General features: G+C 44.1%; 1 protein-coding gene across 3 annotated transcripts in view; it reads right to left on the bottom strand.

Moving 5' to 3' along the window:
- acot7 (acyl-CoA thioesterase 7) overlaps positions 1-15,727 on the bottom strand; it is a 257,856-nt gene extending 242,129 nt beyond the window's left edge. For all 3 annotated transcript variants that reach the window (XM_072245005.1, XM_072245006.1, XM_072245008.1), the window contains exon 1: positions 15,621-15,727. In XM_072245005.1, the coding sequence (XP_072101106.1) occupies positions 15,621-15,679 (59 nt within the window). In that variant the 5' untranslated portion in view covers positions 15,680-15,727. The remainder of the gene's footprint in view (positions 1-15,620) is intronic.
- Between the last annotated feature and the right edge of the window lie 5,857 nt (positions 15,728-21,584).

Raw genomic sequence — 21,584 nt, 5'->3', positions numbered from 1 at the left:
CAAGATCGCAAGTTCGAGCCTCAGCTGTGGCAGCGTGTTTGTGCCCTTGAGCGCTCTAGTCTGTGTGAGGAGTGGCGCCCCTCACAGACTTCCAATCTGCGCCTTATAAGGCATGAAAATGCCCGACATAGGCCTCTCGTGGTCTGAGTCAACGTTCCCCTCCCCCCAAATGAAGAAATTTCTTTTCATCTCCATCCTGAACGCCCATTTGAGAATGTGATGACATTTCCAGATACCTCAGTCAGGGGAAAGAACAGCAACTGATCTTGATGTCGCAGCAGCTCAGCGTCAGTAAGATCAAAGAACTGATTGTGGACTTCAGAAAGGGTAAGACACTCATAGAGGGATCAGAGGTGAAAAGGGTGAGCCATTTCAAGTTCCTGAGGGTGTCAACATCTCTGAGGATCTACCCTAGGCCCAACATACTGATGCAGCTACAAAGAAGACACAACAGTAGCTATATTTCAGTTGGAATAGGAGGAGATTTGGTATGTCACCAAAGGCACTCGTGTAACGTGGAGAGCATTCTAACTGGCTACATCATTGTCTGGTATGGGGGAGAGTGGCCACAGCACAGGGTTGAAGTAATCTGCAGGGTAATTATAAACTCAGTCAGCTCCATCATGGGCTTCTGAGTATCCAAGACATCTTCAAGGAGCAATGCCTCAAAAGGGTGCCATTCATCATTAAGGACCTCCATCACCCAGCACATGCCCTCTTCTCATTGTTACCATCAGAGAGAAGGTACAGAAGCCTGAAGGCACACACTCAACAATTCACGAACAGCTTCTTCCCCTCTGCCATCCGATTTCTGAATGGACATTGAACCCATGAACACTACCTCACTACCTTTTTTTTCCACTCTTTTTGCACTACTTATTTAATTACACACACATACACACACACACACACACACACACACACACACACACACACACACTTACTTCTTACTGTAATTTACAGCTTTTATTTTTGTGTATTGCAATGTACTGCTGCTGCATAACAACACATTTCACAACATATGCCAGTGATATTAAACCTGATTCTGATTATACTGCCTTTGTCAAGTCCTGGAATAATTTTGCTTACTTCTACAAGATCATCACCCACACTTCTAAATATAAGAGAATACAGACCCAGCCTTTTTAATCTCTCTTCATTACAAACCTACCATCCTAAAAATTGATCCAGTAAGCCATTGCTGCTTACATTTTTCCGCAAGTATTTTCTTCGTTTGGTAGGAATTCATGATACTGCATTCCAAATGCAGTCTCACCAAGCCCTTCATAACTAAAGCTAGATATATCTACTTTTGTACTGAAATTGACTAGTATTAAAGGCCAACAAACCATTTGCTTTCCTAATTGGCTTGCTGACCCTCCACATTAACGTGTAGCAATTGGTGTACCCTCTGAACACCAATACTTTTCAGCCTCCCGTTATTTGAAAGAATAATTCTATCTTTGTATTTTTCAAGCAACAAATGATCTCACAGCTTTTCATGTTAAAATTCACTTACTGTCTTATCTAGTTACATAGCCTGCCTGTATCCCTCACAAATCTCTTGCATTCCCCTTACAGTCCACGCAGCTGCCTAGCTTTATACAATCAGAAAACTTGGCTATATTAAGCTTGATCCCCTCAACTGAATCATTTTATTTATTAATTTATTGAGATACAGCATGGTCCCTCAAGCCATGCAACCCAACAATCCCCCAATTTAATCCTAGCCTAATCACAGGACAATTTACAATGATCAATTAACTTATCAACCGGTATGTCTTTGGACTGTGGGAGGAAACCAGAGCACCCGGAGTAAACCCACATGGTCACTGGGAGAATTTACAAACTCCTTACAAACAGCAACAGGAATTAAATCCAGGTCACTGTTACTGTAAAGCATTGTGCTAACCACTACGTTATTCTGCTGCCCTAATCATTAATGCAGTCTCTTAACAGCTTGGTTTCCAACAACCCACAGGACAAAACCTCCCAACCTGAAAATAATCTGATCTTTCCTTATGCCAAAGGTTCCCAACCCAGAGTCCACGGATCCCTTGGTTAATGGTAGGGGCCCATGGCATATAAAAGAAGATAGGAAATCCCTGCCTTATGGCAATTAACCACACCAATTTATTACTCCCAATGCTACACACTCCAGAGATTTCCAAAAGTTCAATTGTACATCAGCCAGTTTGTCATATTTGCTTATTACATTCTCAAAATATTTCAACAGAAACATCAACCATTTCTGCCCCCAGACAAGCGAAAATCTGCAAATACTGGAAATCCCAGCAACACACACAAAATGCTGGAGGAACTAGGCAGACCAGGCAGCATCTATGGCAAAAAAACTACAGTCAACATTTCGTGCCGAAACCCTTCAGCAGGAGCTGCTGAGCTCCTCCAGCATTTTCTGTGTGTTGCAAACATTTTTGCCCATTCGTAAATACAAATGACCCTCCCCAAATCTATTGTTATTTGACAAGTGCCTTGTTACTACTTCCTTGATGATACATTCCAGCATTTCCCTACTTCTGTTTTGAGTAACAAGCATAGGTGACAACAGGATTGAGATAAAGAGTAACATGTTACATGGAATGCAGAATAGATGCTTTTGCCCACTGTGTTGTGCTGAACTAAGTAACCTTTCTCAAGAACCTTCATCCCATCCGCAACAGGCAGGATTTCCCTGTCGTCAGCTATTTTAATTCCACTCCCCATTCCCATTCCGACATGTTAGTCCAGGGCCTCCTCTACTGCCATGATGAGCACACTCTCTGTTTGAAGGAGCAACAGCTCTTATTCCATCTGGATAGCTTCCAGCCTGATATCAAAAAAATTAATTTCTCCAACTTCCGGGAATTTCTCTCCCTTCGCCTTCTCTCATTTGCCATTCCACATTCTGGCTGCCCTCTTATCCCTTCTCTTCTCCTATCACCTTCCTCTGGTGCCCCTCCTCCTTCACTTTCTCCCTTGGTTCACTCTCCTCCCCTACCAGATTCCTTCTTCACCCATTTTACCTTTTTCACTGTCAGGTTTAAGATGGCGCTGGTGAGACACAGTGGCACTTTACTGGCTGCAAACAAATCTACTAACTACTCTATTAATCACTCTTTTTCTGGACAACAATCACTGCAATCAGTAGCCTGTGACTTGCCTTTCGGAATTGTGCTTTCGAACCACCTGTACAACCAGGCATTTTTGTGGTGTTCTGGGGGTTTCAGTAAACTGGAGTCTCGGAGGTGAATTACAGTTGCGGTGGCACAGGGAGTGCAGGCCGAGCCTAGGCAGAAGGGGGCAATGTTTGGCTGATTTAAGTGTCGGGCCAGATTGAAATGGTTGGGTACGGGCCAAATTGAGGTGGTGAGGCCCGGGCCTGAGAGCATGGAAAAAGCCATTGGCCATTGCCGGAGTGGACGGGGCTGAGCAAGGAATGAGCCAATATTTGGCTGATTTAAGCGCTGGGCCAGACTGAGATGGTAGGATGTTGGTACCAGAGGCGAGGGTCAGGCCAGAGTTCAGCTCGCTGCTCCACGAGGTTTGCTCATCATGGCGGTGAACTGAGGCTGTGGTCTGCAACTATAACAGGCTCCTGGTCTGACTGCAGCGGAGAAATGGTTTTGTGACTATGAACTCACTTTTGTGAACTTTAGTTCTGAATGTTATTTGCTTACTTTTTATTGTTTGCACGATATGTTCTTTTTGTCACACATGAGTGCCCGGCAGTCTTTTTTAATGGGTTCTATTAGATTTCTTTGTTTTTTCAGCTGTCTGTAAGAAGTAATCAGTCAGAATGTTACAGTAAATGAAAATTTAAAAAAACAAATGCAGATACTGGAAACCTAAAGAATGATACAGACAAATTTCACGGTATACATACTTTTATAATAAATGTACTTTGAACTCTCAGCTCCCTACTTCATCCCTCCTCCCCCCAAGCCACCCACCTTACCCTTCACCTGGTTTCACCTATCACCTACAGGTTTGAACTCATTCTCTTCCCCCCACATTCTTATTCTGACCTTTCCCCTTCATTTCCAGTTCTGATGAAGGATCTTGGCCCGAGGTATCAACTGTTTATTCCTCTCCAAACATGCTGCCTGACCTGCTGAGTTCCTCCAGCATTTTGTGTGTGTTAGATTTATCTAATCCTGTCTACCTGTGTGTGATCCATATGCTTCTGTTCTCTACATATGCATGTGCCTACACAGGAGCTACTTAAATATAACCTTATCTCCCTCTAGTGCCTCCCATGTTAATGCATTCCAGACGTGCGCCACTATTTTCAAAAATAACTTATCCTGCTCACTCCTTTGAACTTTCCCCCCTTACCTTAAATATACATCCTCAAGTACTAGAAATTTTGAGCATAGGAAAAAGATACCAGCTGTCTACTCTATCTCTGACTTTTATAATCTTATAAACTTTATCTATATATCTATATAAATCTTACAGAGCTTTATAAAGCTCTCCCCCCAGTAGCCATCGGTCCAGAGAAAATAACGCCTAATATGACCCACTTCTCCTTGTAACACATGGCCCACTAGTCCAGGCAGCATCCTGGTAAACTTCCTTGAACCCTCTCCATAGCCTTGTCATCCTTCCAATAATGGGGTGACCAGAATTGAATGCAAAACTACAGATGTGACCAGCACCATAACTTCCTGACTCCTGACTTAATACTTCAACTAATAAAGGTAATCATGCAATATGCCTTCTTTACCAACCTACTGATATCAATATCCCTCTGTACATCTATACTGTAAAGGATCCTACCATTAACTATGAACTGTCCAAGGTGCAATACCTTCCATTTGCCCAGAATAAACTCCATCTGCCATTTCTCTGCCCATGTCTGCAACTGATCTACATCCTGCTGTATTCACTGGCAACCTCCTACATGATCCACAACACCACCAACCCTTGTGTCATCTACAAACTTACTAACCCACTCATCCATGTTTGCATGCAAGTCAAGGGTCTCGGCCTGAAACGTCGACTGTACCTCTTCCTAGAGATGCTGCCTGGCCTGCTGCGTTCACCAGCAACTTTGACATAATGTACTGGCTGGGCACAGGAGTACATTCAGCCAGAGACTCATTCCACCGAGATGTAACACAGAGCGTCATAGGAGGTCATTCCTGCCTGTGGCCATCAAACTTTACAACTCCTCCCTTGGAGGGTCAGACACCCTGAGCCAATAGGCTGGTCCTGGACTTATTTCCTGGCATAATTTACATATTACTATTTAACTATTTATGGTTTTATTACTATTTAATTATTTATGGTGCAACTGTAATGAAAACCAATTTTCCCCAGCATCAATAAAGTATGACTATGACTATGACTATGAAAATAAAACATTAGAGCTCCGGACAGGCTATTCAGCCCATTACGTTGTGTTGATCTTGAAGCCGAGTTATAGTAAATGTACTCCTGCTATGTATTAGCCATATCCCTCCATATCCTTCATATTGATTTGCTACTGAACTCCACTAAACTGCCTGTTTCCACTACCAACCCTGGTAGTGGAATCCAGCCACCTACCTACCACTCCCTGTGCTTAAAACTTGCCCCTCACTTCATTCTTAAACTACCATTCCTCCCTCCCCTCACTGAGTGTATGTTCATGGTCTTCTGCTGCTGTAGCCCATCCACTTCAAGGTTGGATCTGTTATGCATTCAATGTTCTTCCGCACACCACTGTTGTAACGTGTGGTTAGTTGAGTTCCTGTCACTTTCCTGTCAGCTTCAACCACTCTGGCCATTCCCCTCTGACGTCTCTCATTTACAAGGCATTTTTACCCAGAAAGCAGCTGTTAAATAGATGCTTTTGCACCATTTTCTGTAAGCTCTAGAGACTGCTGCGCCTGAAAATCCCAGGAGATCAGCAGGTTCTGAGATACTCAAACTACTCCATCTAGCACCAACAATCTTTCCACAGTCAATGTCACTGAGATCACATTCCCTCCCCATTCTGATGTTTGGTCTGAACGTTTACTGAACCTCTTCGACCATGTCTGCATGCTTCTGTGCATTGAGTTGGTGCCATATGATTAGCTGATTAGATATTTGCATTAGCGAGCAATTGTACAGGTGTACTTTATAAGGCATATATATTGCCAGCCCTTCATTGTCACTAAGTTGAAATCCTGGAACTCTCTACCCAATAGCACTATAAAGTATACAGAAAACTTCTCGTTGCCATCTTCATAAGGATAATTAGCGATGGGGAAATAAACCTTGGTTTGACAACGATACTCAGATTCCAAGAAAAATTAATACATTAGGAAAGTTAAGTATCAAAGCTGAAAGAACAAAAGTCTATTGTTCCCTCCTGTCAGGATTGGGAAAAATCAGAATAATTTCTGTGTTAGACATTGTTGACAGTTCTGTTTTGATAGCTAACTACAGCACCAGCTCTTAGCTGGCTGATGAACAAACATGAACCTTCATTTGTATTTCATCAGTCTTTAGCTCACGTGGTCAGGTCATATCATTTTTCATGTATATCACAAAGTCTTGCGATGTGCGTAGGCTGGCTACCTGCCTTGTGTCAACTGCACTAATACAATTTGACACTCCTACTAGAATGAACTTGCACCTTGCACAGCTCCTTAACCACACATAACATGGTTCATTTGACATGGAAAGCTCTGCTCATGTCAGCAGTTTTGTGCCTCAGAGTAGAAGTACATCCTTTTAGAACAGAAAGACATGGAGACACCCATTTCTTCCAGTGTCTCATTCCAGTTTTCAACAATCCTTGTTTTAATCAAGAGCTGAGACATCCCAAACAGATCTGGAGCAGTTCCCACATGTTGACTCCATAGTTACTGTGAACGTAAGACCATAAGACATAAGAGCAGAATTAGGCCATTCGGCCCATTGAGTCTTCTCCACCTTTCAGTCATGGCTGAGTTAATTTCCCTTTCAACTGCATTCTCCTACCTCCTCTCCATAACCTTAACAACCAAGAAACTATCAACCCCTGCAAATTCACCACCCTCTGGCTAAAGAAATTCCTCCTTATTTCTGTTCTGACGAGATGTCCTCCTACTCCAAGGCTGTGCCCTCTGATCCTAGACTCTGCCACTAATGGGAACATCCTCTTCACCTCCACTCTGTCTAGGCTTTTCAATATTCGGTAGGTTTCAATGAAATTCCCCCGTCATTCTTCTAAACTCCAGCAAGCAGAGGCCCAGAGCCATCAATCGCACCTCATATGTTAACCCTTTCATTCCCGGATCATTTCATAAATCTCCTCTGGATCCTCTGCAATGCCAGCAGATAAGATGATAAAACCTAGGAGCAGAAGTAGACCAATCAGCCCATCATTTCTGTTCTGCCATTCTATCGTGGCTGATTTATTAACCCTCTAAACCCCATTCCCCCACCTTATTCCTGTAACCTTTGACTCACTGATTAATCAAACTGCTCTTTAAATATACCCAATAACTTGGCCTGCACAGCTGCCTGGGATTCACAGTAGGTTGCAATGAAATTTCCCTATCATTCTTCCAAACTCCAGCAAGCTCAGGCCCAGAGTCACCAAACACACCTCATATGTTAACTCTTTCATTCCTGGGATCATTCTCATGAACCTCCTCTGGACCTTCTCCAATACCAGCACATCCTTCCTTACAAAAAGGGCCCAAAATTGCTCACAATACTCCAAGTGCAGTCTGACTAATGCTCGATAAAGCCTCAGCATTACGTCTTTGGTCTTGTATTCTAGTCCTCTCGAAATGAATGCTAACATTGCATTTGCCTTCCTTAGCACAACTCCACCTGCAAATTAATAGGGAATCCTGCATGAGGACTCCCAAGTCCCTCTGACCTCCTATCTTTGAATTTTATCACCATTCACAAAATAATCCACATCCTTATTCTATCAGCCAAAGTGCATAACCATGCTCTTCACTACATTACATTCCATCTGCCATTTCTTTGCCCATTCCCCAATCTGTCCTTCTGCAGACATCCTGCTTCGTGCCTTTCCACCTATTTTCATATCGTCCGCAAAGCCATTAATTCTTTCATTGACAAACAATGTGCAAAGAAGCATTCTCAACACTGACCCTTGTGGCACACCTCTAGTCGCTGGCAGCCAACCAGAAAGTCCCCATTTATTCCCAGTCTTTGCCTCCTGTCAGTCAGCCAATCTTCTATCCATTCTAGTACTTTTCCTGTAATACCATGGGCTTGTATTTTGTTAAGCAGTCTTATGTGCAACACCTTGTCAAACACCTTTGAAAATCCAAATAAACATTTCTCTATCATTTGTCTATCCTGCCTGCTATTTCTTCAAAGAACTCAAAACAGATTTGTCTGACAAGATTTCCCATGTAGAAAACTGTGCTGACTTTGGCCTATTTTATCATGTGACTCCAAGTACATCCATAACAATCAATTCCAACGTGTTCCCAACCACAGAAGTCAGGCTAACTGACCTACAATTTCCTTTCTTCTACCTCCCTCCTTCTTAAACACTGGAGTGACATTTGCAGTTTTCCAGTCCTTAGGAACCATTCCAGAATCTAGTGATTCTTAAAAGATCATTACTAATGCCTCCACAATCTCTTCAGCTAATTCTTTCAAAACCCTGGGGTGCAGTCCATCTGATCCAAGTGACTTATCTACCTTCAGACCTTTCAGCTTCCCAAAGCACCTTCTCTTTAGTAATTGCAACTACACTCACTTCTGCCCTGACACTCTCGTATTTCTGGCATTCAGCTAATGTCTTCCACTGTAATGACTGATGCAAAATACTCTGCCACATCTTTGTCCCACATAACTCTCTCTCCAGCATCATTTTCCAGCGGTCCAATATCCACTCGTCTTTCTTTTACTTCTCATACATCTAAAAAAAAATTGGTAAACTCTTCCACATTATTGGCTATCTTACCTTCATATTTCATCTTCTCTCTATTTGTGGCTTGTTTAGTTGCCTTATCTTAATTTTAAAAGCTTCCCAATCCTTTACGTTCCCACTAATATATGCCCTCTCCTTAGCTTTTATGCTGTATTTGACTTCCCTTGTCAGCCATGGTTACCTCATCCTCTCTTTAGAATACTTCTATGGGATGTATCTTTCCTGCACCTTCCAAATTGCCTCTAGAGCCTCCAGCTTTTGCTGTTCTGCCATCATCTCTGCTAGTGTCCCCTTCCAATCCACTTTGGTCAGCTCCTCTCTCATGCCACTGTAATTTCCTTTACTCCACTGTAATACTGATACATCTGATTTTAGCTTCTCCCTCTCAAACTACAGGGTGGATTCTATCTTCTTATGATCACTGCCTCTCAAGAGTTCCTTTGCCTTAAGTTTCCTAATCAAATCTGGGTTATTACATAACACCCAATCCAGAATTGCCATTCCTCTAGTGGGCTCAAACACAAGCTGCTCTGAAAAGCCATCACAAAGTTATTCTACAAATTCCCCCTCTTGGGATCCAGCACCAACCACATTTCCCCAATCAACCTGCATATTGAAATCCTCCATGATTATTGCAACATTGCCCTTTTGACATGCCTTTTCTATCTCCCATTGTTTTTTGTCATCCACATTCTGGCTATTGTTCGGAGGTCTGTCTATAACATCCATCAGGATCTTATTACCCTTGTAGTTTCTTAACTCTACCCACAAGGACTCCACATCTTCCAATCCTATATCACCTCTTTCTAAGGATTTGATTTGATTTTTTACCCATAGGGCTCCCCCATTCCCTCTGCCCACCCGCCTCTCTTTTCGATACAATGTGTATCCTTGGATGATAAGCTCCCAACCATGATCTTCCTTCAGCCATGACTTGGAGATGCCCACATCATTCCTGCAAATCTCTAACTGCGCTACAAAATCATTATTCCATATACTGCATGCAGTCAAATATAACATCTTCAGTCCTGTATTCATCACCCTTTTTGATTTTGGTCACCTGTTACACTTTAGCTCATCCCACTGACAGCAATTTTGCCCTATCATCTGCCTGTCCTTCCAGACAGTCTCACGACACATCGCATTTAGTTGTATGCCAACTGCCCCATCCTCAACCCTATCCCGTTCCCAGAGCTCCAAAGGTCTCATCCCTGGGAGAGGAAGGATATTTGAAGATGGACTACACCTGGGTACAATTTGAAAGACTGGCCCAGTACAGAGGAAAATGTCAAGCTGCAGTTTGTGACCTATACCCCAGGAGGGGTGATGGGCTTAAGAAAGCCTAGCTACTCAGGCGGTTACGCAGCATTTAAGGAGACAAAATCCAAGTCAATGTTACAAGTTGACGATTGTCATCACATAATCTGGGAAGGTTAGTTATCTGAAATTACTGAATTCATTACAGAGTCTTGACCTCTGCAGTATGCCTACTTGGAAAATCACATTCCAGTCTGCATCAGAACTGGCTGACTCTTTGTTGGATATGCTAGAATCCTTCTCCCTGGAGCTAAGTCTCTTTTTACACAGACTAGTTGGTATCTAGAACCTGCAGACAGAGGAGGTGGTGGACTCAGATACAGTCAGCACATTTAAGAGACATTTCAGCAGGCGTGTAAGCAGGGAAGGTATAGGTGGACACAGACCTCGTGCAAGCAGGTTAGTGGAGATGAGCAAAAAGGTTGATACGGACGAAATGTGTTGAAGACATCTAGGTCTCTGTCCCCATTCGGAGAAAACCAACATACTGAAACGTGAACTCTTGATGCTCTCTCCACAGGGATCATCTGACTTTCTAAGTATTACTATCATTTTCTTTTTTAACTCTCAAAGGGTAGTAAACACAGCTCAATCCATTACGGATAAAGCCCTCCCTACCATTGAGCGAACCTACACAGAGCACTGTCGCAGGAAAGCAGCATCCATCATCAGGGACCCCCACCACCCAGGCCATAGTCTCTTCTCGCTGATGCTGTCAAGAAGGTGGTATGGGAGCCTCAGGACTCCCACCACCAGGTTTAGCAACAGTTATTAGCCCGCAAACATCAGGCTCCTGAACCAAAGGGGATAATTTCACTTACCCCATCACTGAAATGTTCCCACAACCTATAGACTCACTTTCAAGGGCCCTTCATCTCGTGTTCTCCACACATATTGTTTACTTATTTATTATTATTATTATTTCTTTTTTTTTGTATTTGCAGTTTGTTGCCTTTTGCACACTGGTTGAATGCCCAAGTTGGTGCAGTCTTTGATTCTATTATGATTATTATTCTGTTATGGATTCATTGAGTATGCCCGCAAGAAAATAAATTACAGAGTTGTATATAGTGACATATATATACTTCAATAAGAAATTTACTTCCTGCTTCGAACTTTGGTCATCACCAATTAACTGGACTCTGAAAATTTGCACTCATTACTTAATCACACTTTATTTACTTGTGCACAAGGAAAATATCATGGCCCCTGTCACAAAAAGGTTTGAACAAAGAAATAACATTTTTATACAGAAATTGGCAGCTGGATACAGATATTACCTTGTCTATATTCAAATTCCTTATTTGGATAATAAATTACCTATCACTTCAATAACACAGGTATTAATAGCCAATAAAATCTACATATTAAAGGCCAATAGTACTTCAGAATTCATAAGATAACTGACCTAAGTGTCACCTGAGAATCCTTTGTTTGCATCCTTATCTTGACTTGGTATGCCAAATGGCTCCAGTCTCCTGCTGTGCAAAGGGGAGCTATGTTCTTCAAATACCTCTCTTGCCTGGGTTGTCTGCACACTATAGAGTTACAGAGCACTACAGCACAGAAGCAGGCCCTCAGCCCATCTAGTCAGTGCTGAACTGTTTTCCTGCCTCATCCCATCAACTCATACCTGGACTATTGCCCTTCATATTCTCCATGTCCATGTGCTCATCCAAATCGCAACTGAACCCGCATCCACCACTTCTGCCAGCAGATCGTTCCACACTCGCACCATTATCTCTAATCTACACTTGGCTGTATGTCATCTCAGCCCTTGTATTGCTGCAACTTCCACAACTCTTCACCCAGAGTGTGGTGAACCAATTTAGAGATTCGGCATGGTAAGAGGCCCATGAGCCCGTGCCACCCAATTACAGCCACCTAACCAATTGAGCTACTAGCCTGTGCGTCACTGGGGTGCGGGAGGAAACCAGAAACCCATGCGGTCATGAGGAGAAAATACACACTCCTTACAGACAGCAGTGGGAAATGAACCCAGCTCGCTGGCTCTATAAAGCATGAGTCTAACCACCACGCTGCCGTGCCATCCCTACGCAACTCCATATTCTTATACTAACTTGGGGAATGCCGATTTTGTGATGCCTTTCCTTACGCAGTCACTGAGTGCAGCATCCTGCTCTAACATGTGCCTTCTCCTCAATACTCACGCAAAACCAGAGGCTTTCTTTCTCTCTGAGACATTGACTGCATGGGCTATAGATGGTATTTAAGTCTCTTTCCTCTATTTTCATCCACCCCACGGGGGTTGAGGACCTGTGTTATTGGGAATAGGTTGAATAGTTTAGGTTCACTGGTGCGCCGGAGATTTGACAGAGGTATGCAAAATTACGAGGGGTATGGATAGGGTAAATGCAGGCAGGCCTTGGAAAGTGGAAATTGAGTGCAATAAAGTTGGACTTCACCTAAACGTTAAAAAGACAGAGTACATGGCGTATAACTGCGACGAAGATACTCTCAAGACCGTAAAGAATGATACCATTAAGAAAGTCTTTGACTACAAGTACCTCAGGTCAAGAATGATGAGTTCGGTGAAAGACATAAAGATACAGAAGGCGCTGGCGTGGAGGGCTATGAACAACATGAAGGAAATCTGGAAGTCGAACCTGACCAGAGGGCTTAAAAAGAGGATCTTCATAGCAGTCATAGAGTCCATTCTCACGTATAGATGCGAGACATGGACACTCACCAAGACTATGCGAAAGTCTCTACATGGTTGCTATACAAGAATGCTCCAGATGACTCTTGACATGAGTTGGCAACAGCAGATGACGAACGTCGAGCTTTATGACGACCTACTGACGCTCACCACTAAAATCGAGGCGAGAAGACTGCAACTAGCAGGGCACTATCTACGCCATCCCAAGCTATCTGCCATCATATGGGAGCCCAAGCACGGGAGGATGAACCCTGGACGCCCTCCCAAGACTATGGTCAACACGCTCCTAGAAGACAGCGGCGTGGCTAATGTAGATGAACTGAACACACTGATGAGGGAGAGGGAGAAGTGGAGAGTCCGTCATCATGCCCGACGCCGGCCCCCTAGGCCTGAGTTGACGTAGTAGTAGTAGGCCTTTTCCACCGAGGTTGGGTGACACGAGAACTAGAAGTCATAGGTTTAGGGTGAAAGGTGACATATTTAAGGGAGAACCTGAGAGGGATCTTCTTAACTCAGAGGGTGGTACAAATGCAGAACAAACTACGTCCAGAAATAGTAGGTGTGGGTTCAATTGTAAAATTGAAGAGAAGTAAGGATAAATACACAGATGGGTTGGGTATGGGTGTCAATATTTCAAAAGACCTCAAGGTATTTTACTATGCTCCCCTCCACTCCTCTCAATCCTTCCCTGCCACCTAACCCACACCCCTCCTGCAGCATTCCACCCTCATCATTCCTAACATCCTTTACTCCCGCCAGATTAAAAAAGCTCTCTCTCTGCAAATACCGTACTGTACAAAAAGTCTTTATATATATTTTAGCTAGGGTGCCTAAGACTTTATATATATATATTTTATAAAATATGTATACACTACATGTATTTTAGCAAGGGTGTCTGTGTATAGTGCACAGTACAGTTATCACTATCACTTTCCTGGATTATCACAGTATGTATTCTCTAAGTGAACAAGCAAGTAGTAGAGAGGGTTCGGGAGAAGGAGAGTTAGGGGAGAGTGTGAGCGGAGGACTATGAGGAAATAGGGAGATAGAAGTGGGTGAAGGGTTGGTGGGAGGGCGGGGGAGAGGTGGAAGGCAGAGCAGGAGGGAGGTAGGGAAGGGGGAGAGAGGGGGAGAGAGGGGGAGGGAGGGGGAGAGAGGGGGAGAGAGGGGGAGGGGAGGGAGGGGGAGTGAGGGGGAGAGAGGGGGAGGGGGAGAGAGGGGAGAGAGGGGGAAGGGGGAGAGAGGGGAGAGAGGGGGAAGGGGGAGAGAGGGGGAGGGGGGAGAGAGGGGGAGGGGGGAGAGAGGGGGAGGGGAGGGGAGAGAGGGGGAGGGGGAGGGGGAGGGGAGAGAGGGGAGGGGGAGGGGGAGAGAGGGGGAGGGGAGGGGGAGAGAGGGGGAGGGGAGGGGGAGAGAGGGGGAGGGGGAGGGAGGGGGGAGGGAAGGGGGAGGGAGGGGGGAGGGGAGGGGGAGGGAGGGGGGAGGGGAGGAGGAATGGGGAAGGGGAGGAGAGGGGTGAGGAGGGGGAGTAATAGGGAGGAAGGTGGAGGGGAGAGGGAGGAAGGTGGAGGTAGGGGAGGGAGGAGGAATGGGGAGGGGAGGGGGAGGGAGGAGGAATGGGGAGTGGGAAGGGGATGGGGAGGAGGAAGGGGATGGGGAGGGGGAGGAGGGAGGGGAGGGGAGAGGGGAAGAGGACAGGGGGGAGGGGAGAGGGAGGGGGACGAGGGGGACGGGGGAGGGGGAGGGGGAGGGGGAGGGGGAGGGAAGGGGGGAGGGAAGGGGGGAGGGAGGGGGGAGGGGAGGGGGAGGGAGGGGGGAGGGGAGGAGGAATGGGGAAGGGGAGGAGAGGGGTGAGGAGGGGGAGTAATAGGGAGGAAGGTGGAGGGGAGAGGGAGGAAGGTGGAGGTAGGGGAGGGAGGAGGAATGGGGAGGGGAGGGGGAGGGAGGAGGAATGGGGAGTGGGAAGGGGATGGGGAGGAGGAAGGGGATGGGGAGGGGGAGGAGGGAGGGGAGGGGAGAGGGGAAGAGGACAGGGGGGAGGGGAGAGGGAGGGGGAGGGGGAGGGGGAGGGGGAGGTGGAGAGGGAGAGGGAGGGGAGGGGGAGGGGGAGGGGGAGGTGGAGAGGGAGAGGGAGGGGAGGGGGAGGGGAGGGGGAGGGGAGGGGGAGGGGGAGGGGAGGGGGAGGGGGGGGGGAGGGGGAGGGGAGGGGGAGGGGGAGGGGGATGGGGGGAGAGAAAGGAAGGGGAGGGGCCTTTCCGTTAGTCTGTTCCTGGCTCTGGGTGGGATTAGGTCTCCATCCATCTCAGCTGCCTGCCCCTCTTCCACGGCTGCATTCATTCATGTGCCCCGGGTGACTGCTTGTGACCTTGTGTAATTTATACTGACACACATGTATACTGGCCAGAGATCAGCAGATGAAGAAACAGAAAGCTCGGCAGAGGCCTGCTCTTCGGCCCCTCGGATCATGGCTGTACATTCACCTCAAGGACACCGTTCCCTGACTCCACAAAGCCGAAGCTGAACATGGAGGGAGATCGGACAGCGACTTCCGTGTCCTTGAGTCGCCCCGAGATCGAGCCTGAGCTTCCCAACCCCGCCCCCGGCTGTCTGGCCGGCACCAAGATTCGCGGTGCGGTACCGTGCCGTGCCGGGACCCAGGGCCGCTGGCGCTGAGGCAGGACGGAGGTGGACTGCCTTCAGTCTTTCACCTCCCCCCTTACTGTACCCTCCCCAGCCTCCAGCCCTCACCTGCTGACTTGAATCGGGCTGCCGGAGCCCTGCATCCGCGGCTTCTCGGCGCTCTCCATCGTTCTCCGCCCTGCTACTGGCGCGGAGGGGAGGGGTAAGAAAGGCAGAGGAGAATGAATGGGGACGGGAGGGGGAGGAGGAGGGAGCAGGAGGGGGTGGGGAGAGGGATGAGGGTGGTGGAGTATGAGCGAGGGCAGAAGCTGGGAGGGGGGAATTTCTCAGTGGAGCTCTTAAGGGATCTGTAGGCACCACAGAAGCTGGAGTGCTTTAAACATGTTTCAAATTAAGATTTTGTTGGTACCTTTACTAACATAAAACTTTCTGGCTTAATGAATCTATATTCTGTGTATATATAGATTATGGGTGGATATTTAATGGGGCTGTTTCTTAACAATTAGCTACACCTCAGGGTTACACTTCTGGTCTTTGAGAGCCCAGTGAAGTGAGGGGCAAGTTGGTTGATGGACCTCTTTCGTTAGTCTGTTCGTGGCTCTGGGTGGGATCAGGTCTCTGCCTGCCCCTCTTCCAAGACTACATTCATGCATGTGTCCCAGGTGATTGCTAATTTGCTTGTGACCTTGTGTAACTCATAGTGACACACATGTATTCTGGCCAGAGATCAGCATATAAGTAACTTTGATTGTTAATAAAGTTACTTTTGTTTTTAAAGTGCACAAAAACTGAAATATGGCCAGGAAAGCTACCAATACACTAACTAATCAAAAACTCTTCGGGCAGGCAATGTTCTCAATCAAAAAATTAGCATCTGCATCATCCCTTACACTACATCTGAATTCTTCAGTGCACCTCAGCCTCTTGCTGTTTGAGTCCCACCCAGGCATGCCAACCTGCACAATCCAGGTTGACATCCCTGTGTATGAAAGCTGAGCTGGAGATAAGACTGTTAACTAAATCCCACACACGTGTTTTTGCAAATCTAATAGGTATTAAGGATCCTGTGATATTGTGTGACAAGTATTTCTAATATTTTGAATAAATGGTCTTCAAAGCTGCTCCAAATGCACATTTCACTGTTAGGAAGTTGCACTTCATTCTGTGTGTGTGTTTGTTTTCTCCAACAGTTTTATTTCTTACTGTATTTTCATTGTTACACTGCAAAGATCTTGTTAACTCCACATGGGAAACAATTTAAACAGCTTCTGATGCCACATTTCATGCAAATATTATTCTTGCCCACTGTTCACTTTATGTTGTTATCATAGTAAAATAAGTACTGAGCTCTTCTTCCCTCTATCTTAAGTCATCATCCTTTTCAAATATCATTTATGTGAGTCTAAATATATTCTGCAGAAGCACCAGTGTACATCCAATAATTTTTTTTCAGTAATGGCCATATGTAAATTAAGTTATACAGCACAGAAACTAGCCTTTAGCCCAACTCATCCATGCCGACCAAGTTGGCTACATGAGCAGGCCTATTTCCTGGATTTTGGCTGGTATTCCTCTAAACTTTTCCTATCCATGTACCTGTCTAACTATTTTAAATGTTATAATTGTACCTACCTCTGCAACTTCAGTGATTCAGGAATGGCTTCCCCTCTGCCATCCGATTCCTAAATGGACATTGAATCTTTGGACACGACCTCATTTTTTTTAGTATACAGTATTTCTGGTTTTGCACTTTTTTAAATCTATTCAATCTGCATATATTGTAATTGATTTACTCATTTATTTATTATTATTTTTTCTCTCTGCTAGATTATGCATTGCATTGAACTGCTGCTACTAAGTTAACAAATTTCACGTCGCAAGCCGGTGATAATAGACCTGATTGTGATTCTGATTCATCTGGCAGATTCTTACAGATATGCGCCAGCTCTGTGTTGAGAACGTGTCTCTCAGAGGTCTTCTTTAAACCTTTCCCCTCACACCTTAAAATATATGCCCTCTATTTTTCGGCACACTCTTGCCGTCGTCGTGACCTTCCAGATGATCCTCTGTATTTTCTGGCCGAGAAAGATCTCCACCAATGCCCTACTCCTTCAGTATCATTAAGAAGATGTGGCCACAGTCATCATGAGGAAGCAGTGGAAATGGACTGGGCACATGACGTGAAGAGAGGCCAACCTTATCATCGAGACAGCACTTCATTAGAGCCCTGAAGGGCAGAGAAAACACAGGAGACCAAAGACAAGTAGGCGCTGTCCTGGGGCACAATAGAGAAGATGGCCAAGGACAGACAGAGATGTAGGACCTTCATTGCAGCCCGAAGTGCCGGTGGTGTAACAGGCAATAAGTAAATAAGTTCCCTGAGGGAAAAAAAGATTGTGACCTTCAACATATCACCTCAGCCTCTGAAACTACAAGGAAAACGTCCCAGTCAAACCAGCCTGACAAACTTTCTCTTGCATAGACTATGTATCTAATGAGCCTTGAGAAATATTTCTAATCTTTCATGTAAAATAAATCTGCATTGCAAATTGGTTGAACAGGGATTCTCTGAGCTAGGTGAGTGACAACATTGCTTGCCTATTGAGACAGTAATATTTATGGATAAGGAATCTGATGAACTAGGTTGGAGTCAAATTAAATTACAGATAAAGAGATGTATGAAAATGGTATTATTCAAATAAAAGGGTAACAAAGAAGATAACAATTGGAAACTTATGAAATAAAAGACTATCATTTACTAACTACAGGATTGAGGATCTGTTTTTCTTGGATTCCAAGTCTGACTTCAGGAGCCCAACTTACACCCTTAGGACAATCCTTATCCCTTAACTTCCTCTGCTATCACTAGACAACAGATTTTTTCAAACGTGTTACTTCCACAGAATTTTTTTTGGGTTTATGATAGACCGCTTGAAGCTGAACACAAATATAATGTCAGACTACTTGTATCACATAGGAATTTGGAAAAACAAGAAATTAACTTTTTTTTAAATATAATGCATTTAATTGCATAATGGCATTGATGCTTTGCAATAGTTCAATTCAGCGAAAAATGTTTTGCTGATGATTTTCATTTGAACTCAGTATCTGAGACTTCTTCCTTAAGTGTCCAACAATAATCAGCCAGCATTCATGGATTCAAGTTGCCACGATACTGTTTCTCCATGACCGCAATGTCCTGGTGATACCTTTTCCCCATGCTCGTCACTGACAGCACCAAGATTTGCAGGGAAGAAGTCTAAATGGAAATGCAGAAAATGAGTCTTTAGTGATGTGTTGCACTTCATAGTTTTGTATGCTTGAAGTTTATTGTCAACCAGCTGCGTGTAGTTTGGTGCTCTGTCATTGCCAAGAACATTGTCAACAACATCCTTGATGTCTTCCATGCGATTTTCTCCGGTCCCACGAGAAGTTCCAACAAAACTGCTTTCCTTTATCGTGGCATCAGTTATTCTGATTTGAATTATGAATTGACTAAAATTATAGGCTATTTCAGAAACATTTCATGGTGATTTTCATGATTAGCTGCCCAAAATCCAGAAGGTATACCCACAACTATTCAGGAAGTATAATCTTTGTTGTCCAGAGTACTTAATTCACATTGATGTCACAAATGTAATTTTTTCTCAAAATATATTGTTAGGATGACAATGTTTTACAACTTGCCATGATACAGTGAGTAATGTTGCTTCTTCACAGCTCCAGGGAGCCAGGTTCACATCTGACCTCTGAAGCTGTCTGCATGAAGTTTGCACATTCTTCCTGTGACCATTGGGTTTCTTCCAAGTACTTTGTACTTTGTACTTTGTTTCCTCCCACATTCCAGGGACGTGTAAGTCAGTGGGTTAATTGGCCAATGTAAATAGCTTTTGGTGTTTCATCATCATCATCATCAGGTGCCATGCCCAGTTTGAACTTTGACTGCCGTGGCCCACGCACTCCTGTTTCGGGTCAAGTGGATCAATTCATTGGTATTCATTTCCAATTCTCTGGTTGCTGTCTCCATCATAATTTGTCTTTGTCTTCCTCTTGCTTTCTTCCCTTCAATCTTTCCCATAATTACCGTGCACTCTAACTCCTCTTTCCTAATCACATGTCCAATGAAGTTACGTTGCCTTTTCATGATCTCACACACTATTTCTCTTTTTGCGTTTGCTCTGTTCATGACATCCTCCTTAGATATTCGTTTCGTCCATGATATTCTTTGCATCCTCCGCAAAAACTACATCTCTGCTGCTACAATTCGTTTCCTCGTGTTACTAGATATTGTCCAACATCCTGAGCCATAAAACATAACTGGATAAACGTAACATTTCAGTACTCTGACGGGGGTTGTCATGCCTAGTTTAGTATTGGTCAGTATACTCTTCATTATGGTAATTGTGTCTTTTGCCATCCCTATTCTTCTTTTGATGTCCAAGTTGCACCTGCCATCTGATGTCACCCAATTTCCTAAGTGGCAAAAGGTCTTTACTTGTTTTATATCTTTCCCATTTATTCTCAGCCTGGAGACAGGATTCTCCTTCTTCTTGGATATCACCATACATTCTGTCTTTTTGCAATTGATAGATAGACCCATTTTTGCACTTTCTTCAACAATTATATCAATTAAGTTCTGTAGTTCTTCCTCCGTACTTGCAATTAACACAGTGTCATCTGCATATCTGAAATTATTGATGTTTTCTTTGCCAACTTTGATTCCCAAGATGTCTCTTATTTTTTGTAATATTGTTTCACTGTACACATTGAATAAATCAGGGGAGAAAACACACCCTTGTCTAACTTCTCTCTTGATTTTCGTAAACTGACTCACTTCTCCATCTATTTTTACAGCAGCAGTTTGTTCCCAGTACAGATTTCTGATTCGGCAGAGGTCTTTCGAATCTAGATCTAGAGTTTTCTGTAATATTTCAAATACCTTATTGTGCTTCACTTTATCAAATGCTTCTGTATAGTCGATTAAACAAACAAATTTTTTTGCACTTGAATAACTCGTTCTGATAGTATCCTTAATATCAATATTGCGTTTCTTGTACCTTTGTCTATCACAAAACCACATTGTTCTTTGCCTATTTCAGCTTGTATCTTACTATTAGCTCTTGTCATCAAAATTCTTAAAAGTATCTTGGTGATGTGACTCATTAAACTTCTGGTCCTATGTAATTCACATTGTATTGCTCCAGATTTTTTAGGAGGAGCGATAAATACTGAGTTTTTCATCTCTTCTGGTATTATTCCAGTCTCATAAATGTCATTGATTAAATCAGTAAGTTTTTCAATTCCATAATCTTCAAGGGTAATAATTTTTTCTATTACTAAGTATATTTTGGTGTATAGATGAGTGATAAAACTGGTGGGTGTGAAGTATGTGATGGGAAGGTTGGGAGAATAAAATGGGATTAGTGCAGCATTCGTGTAAAGTTAAGGGTTATTAAATCAATTGCCAGACTGCACTTGGAGTATTGTGTGTAGTTTTGGGCCATTATTTAAGAAAGGATGTGCTGGCATTGGAGAGGGTCTTGAGGTTGATCCCAAGAATGAAATGGTTAATGTATAAGGCGTGTTTGTTAGTTCTGGGCCTGTACTCACTGGAGTTTAGAAGAATGAGGGTGATCTTATTGAAAATTACCAAATATTAAAATACTTAGATAGAGTGAACATGGAGAGGATGTTTCCTATACTGGGGGTGTTGAGAACCAGAGGGCACAGCCTCAGAATACAATGATGTCCCTTTAGAACAGAGATTAGGGGGAATTTCTTTAGCCACATGGTAGTGAATCTGTGGAATTCATTGACACAGATGGCTGTGCAGGCCAAGTTACTGGGTATATTTAAAACAGGTTGATAGGCTCCTGATTAGTAGGGGTTTCAAAGGTTACATGGAGAAGGCAGGAAAATAGGGTTGAGTGGGATAATAAAGCAGCCATGATGGAATGGCGAAGCAGACTTAATAGGCCGATTAGCCTAATTCTGCTCCTATATCTTATGGGTTAATGTGTATTTAATGGTTGTAAGGACAGAGTCTGTTTATGTACTATATGGTTCTGTTAC

This window comes from Mobula birostris, chromosome 27 (assembly GCF_030028105.1).
Source record: "Mobula birostris isolate sMobBir1 chromosome 27, sMobBir1.hap1, whole genome shotgun sequence".
Lineage (NCBI taxonomy): Eukaryota > Metazoa > Chordata > Chondrichthyes > Myliobatiformes > Myliobatidae > Mobula > Mobula birostris.
This window is presented reverse-complemented; position numbering and strand designations above follow the sequence as displayed.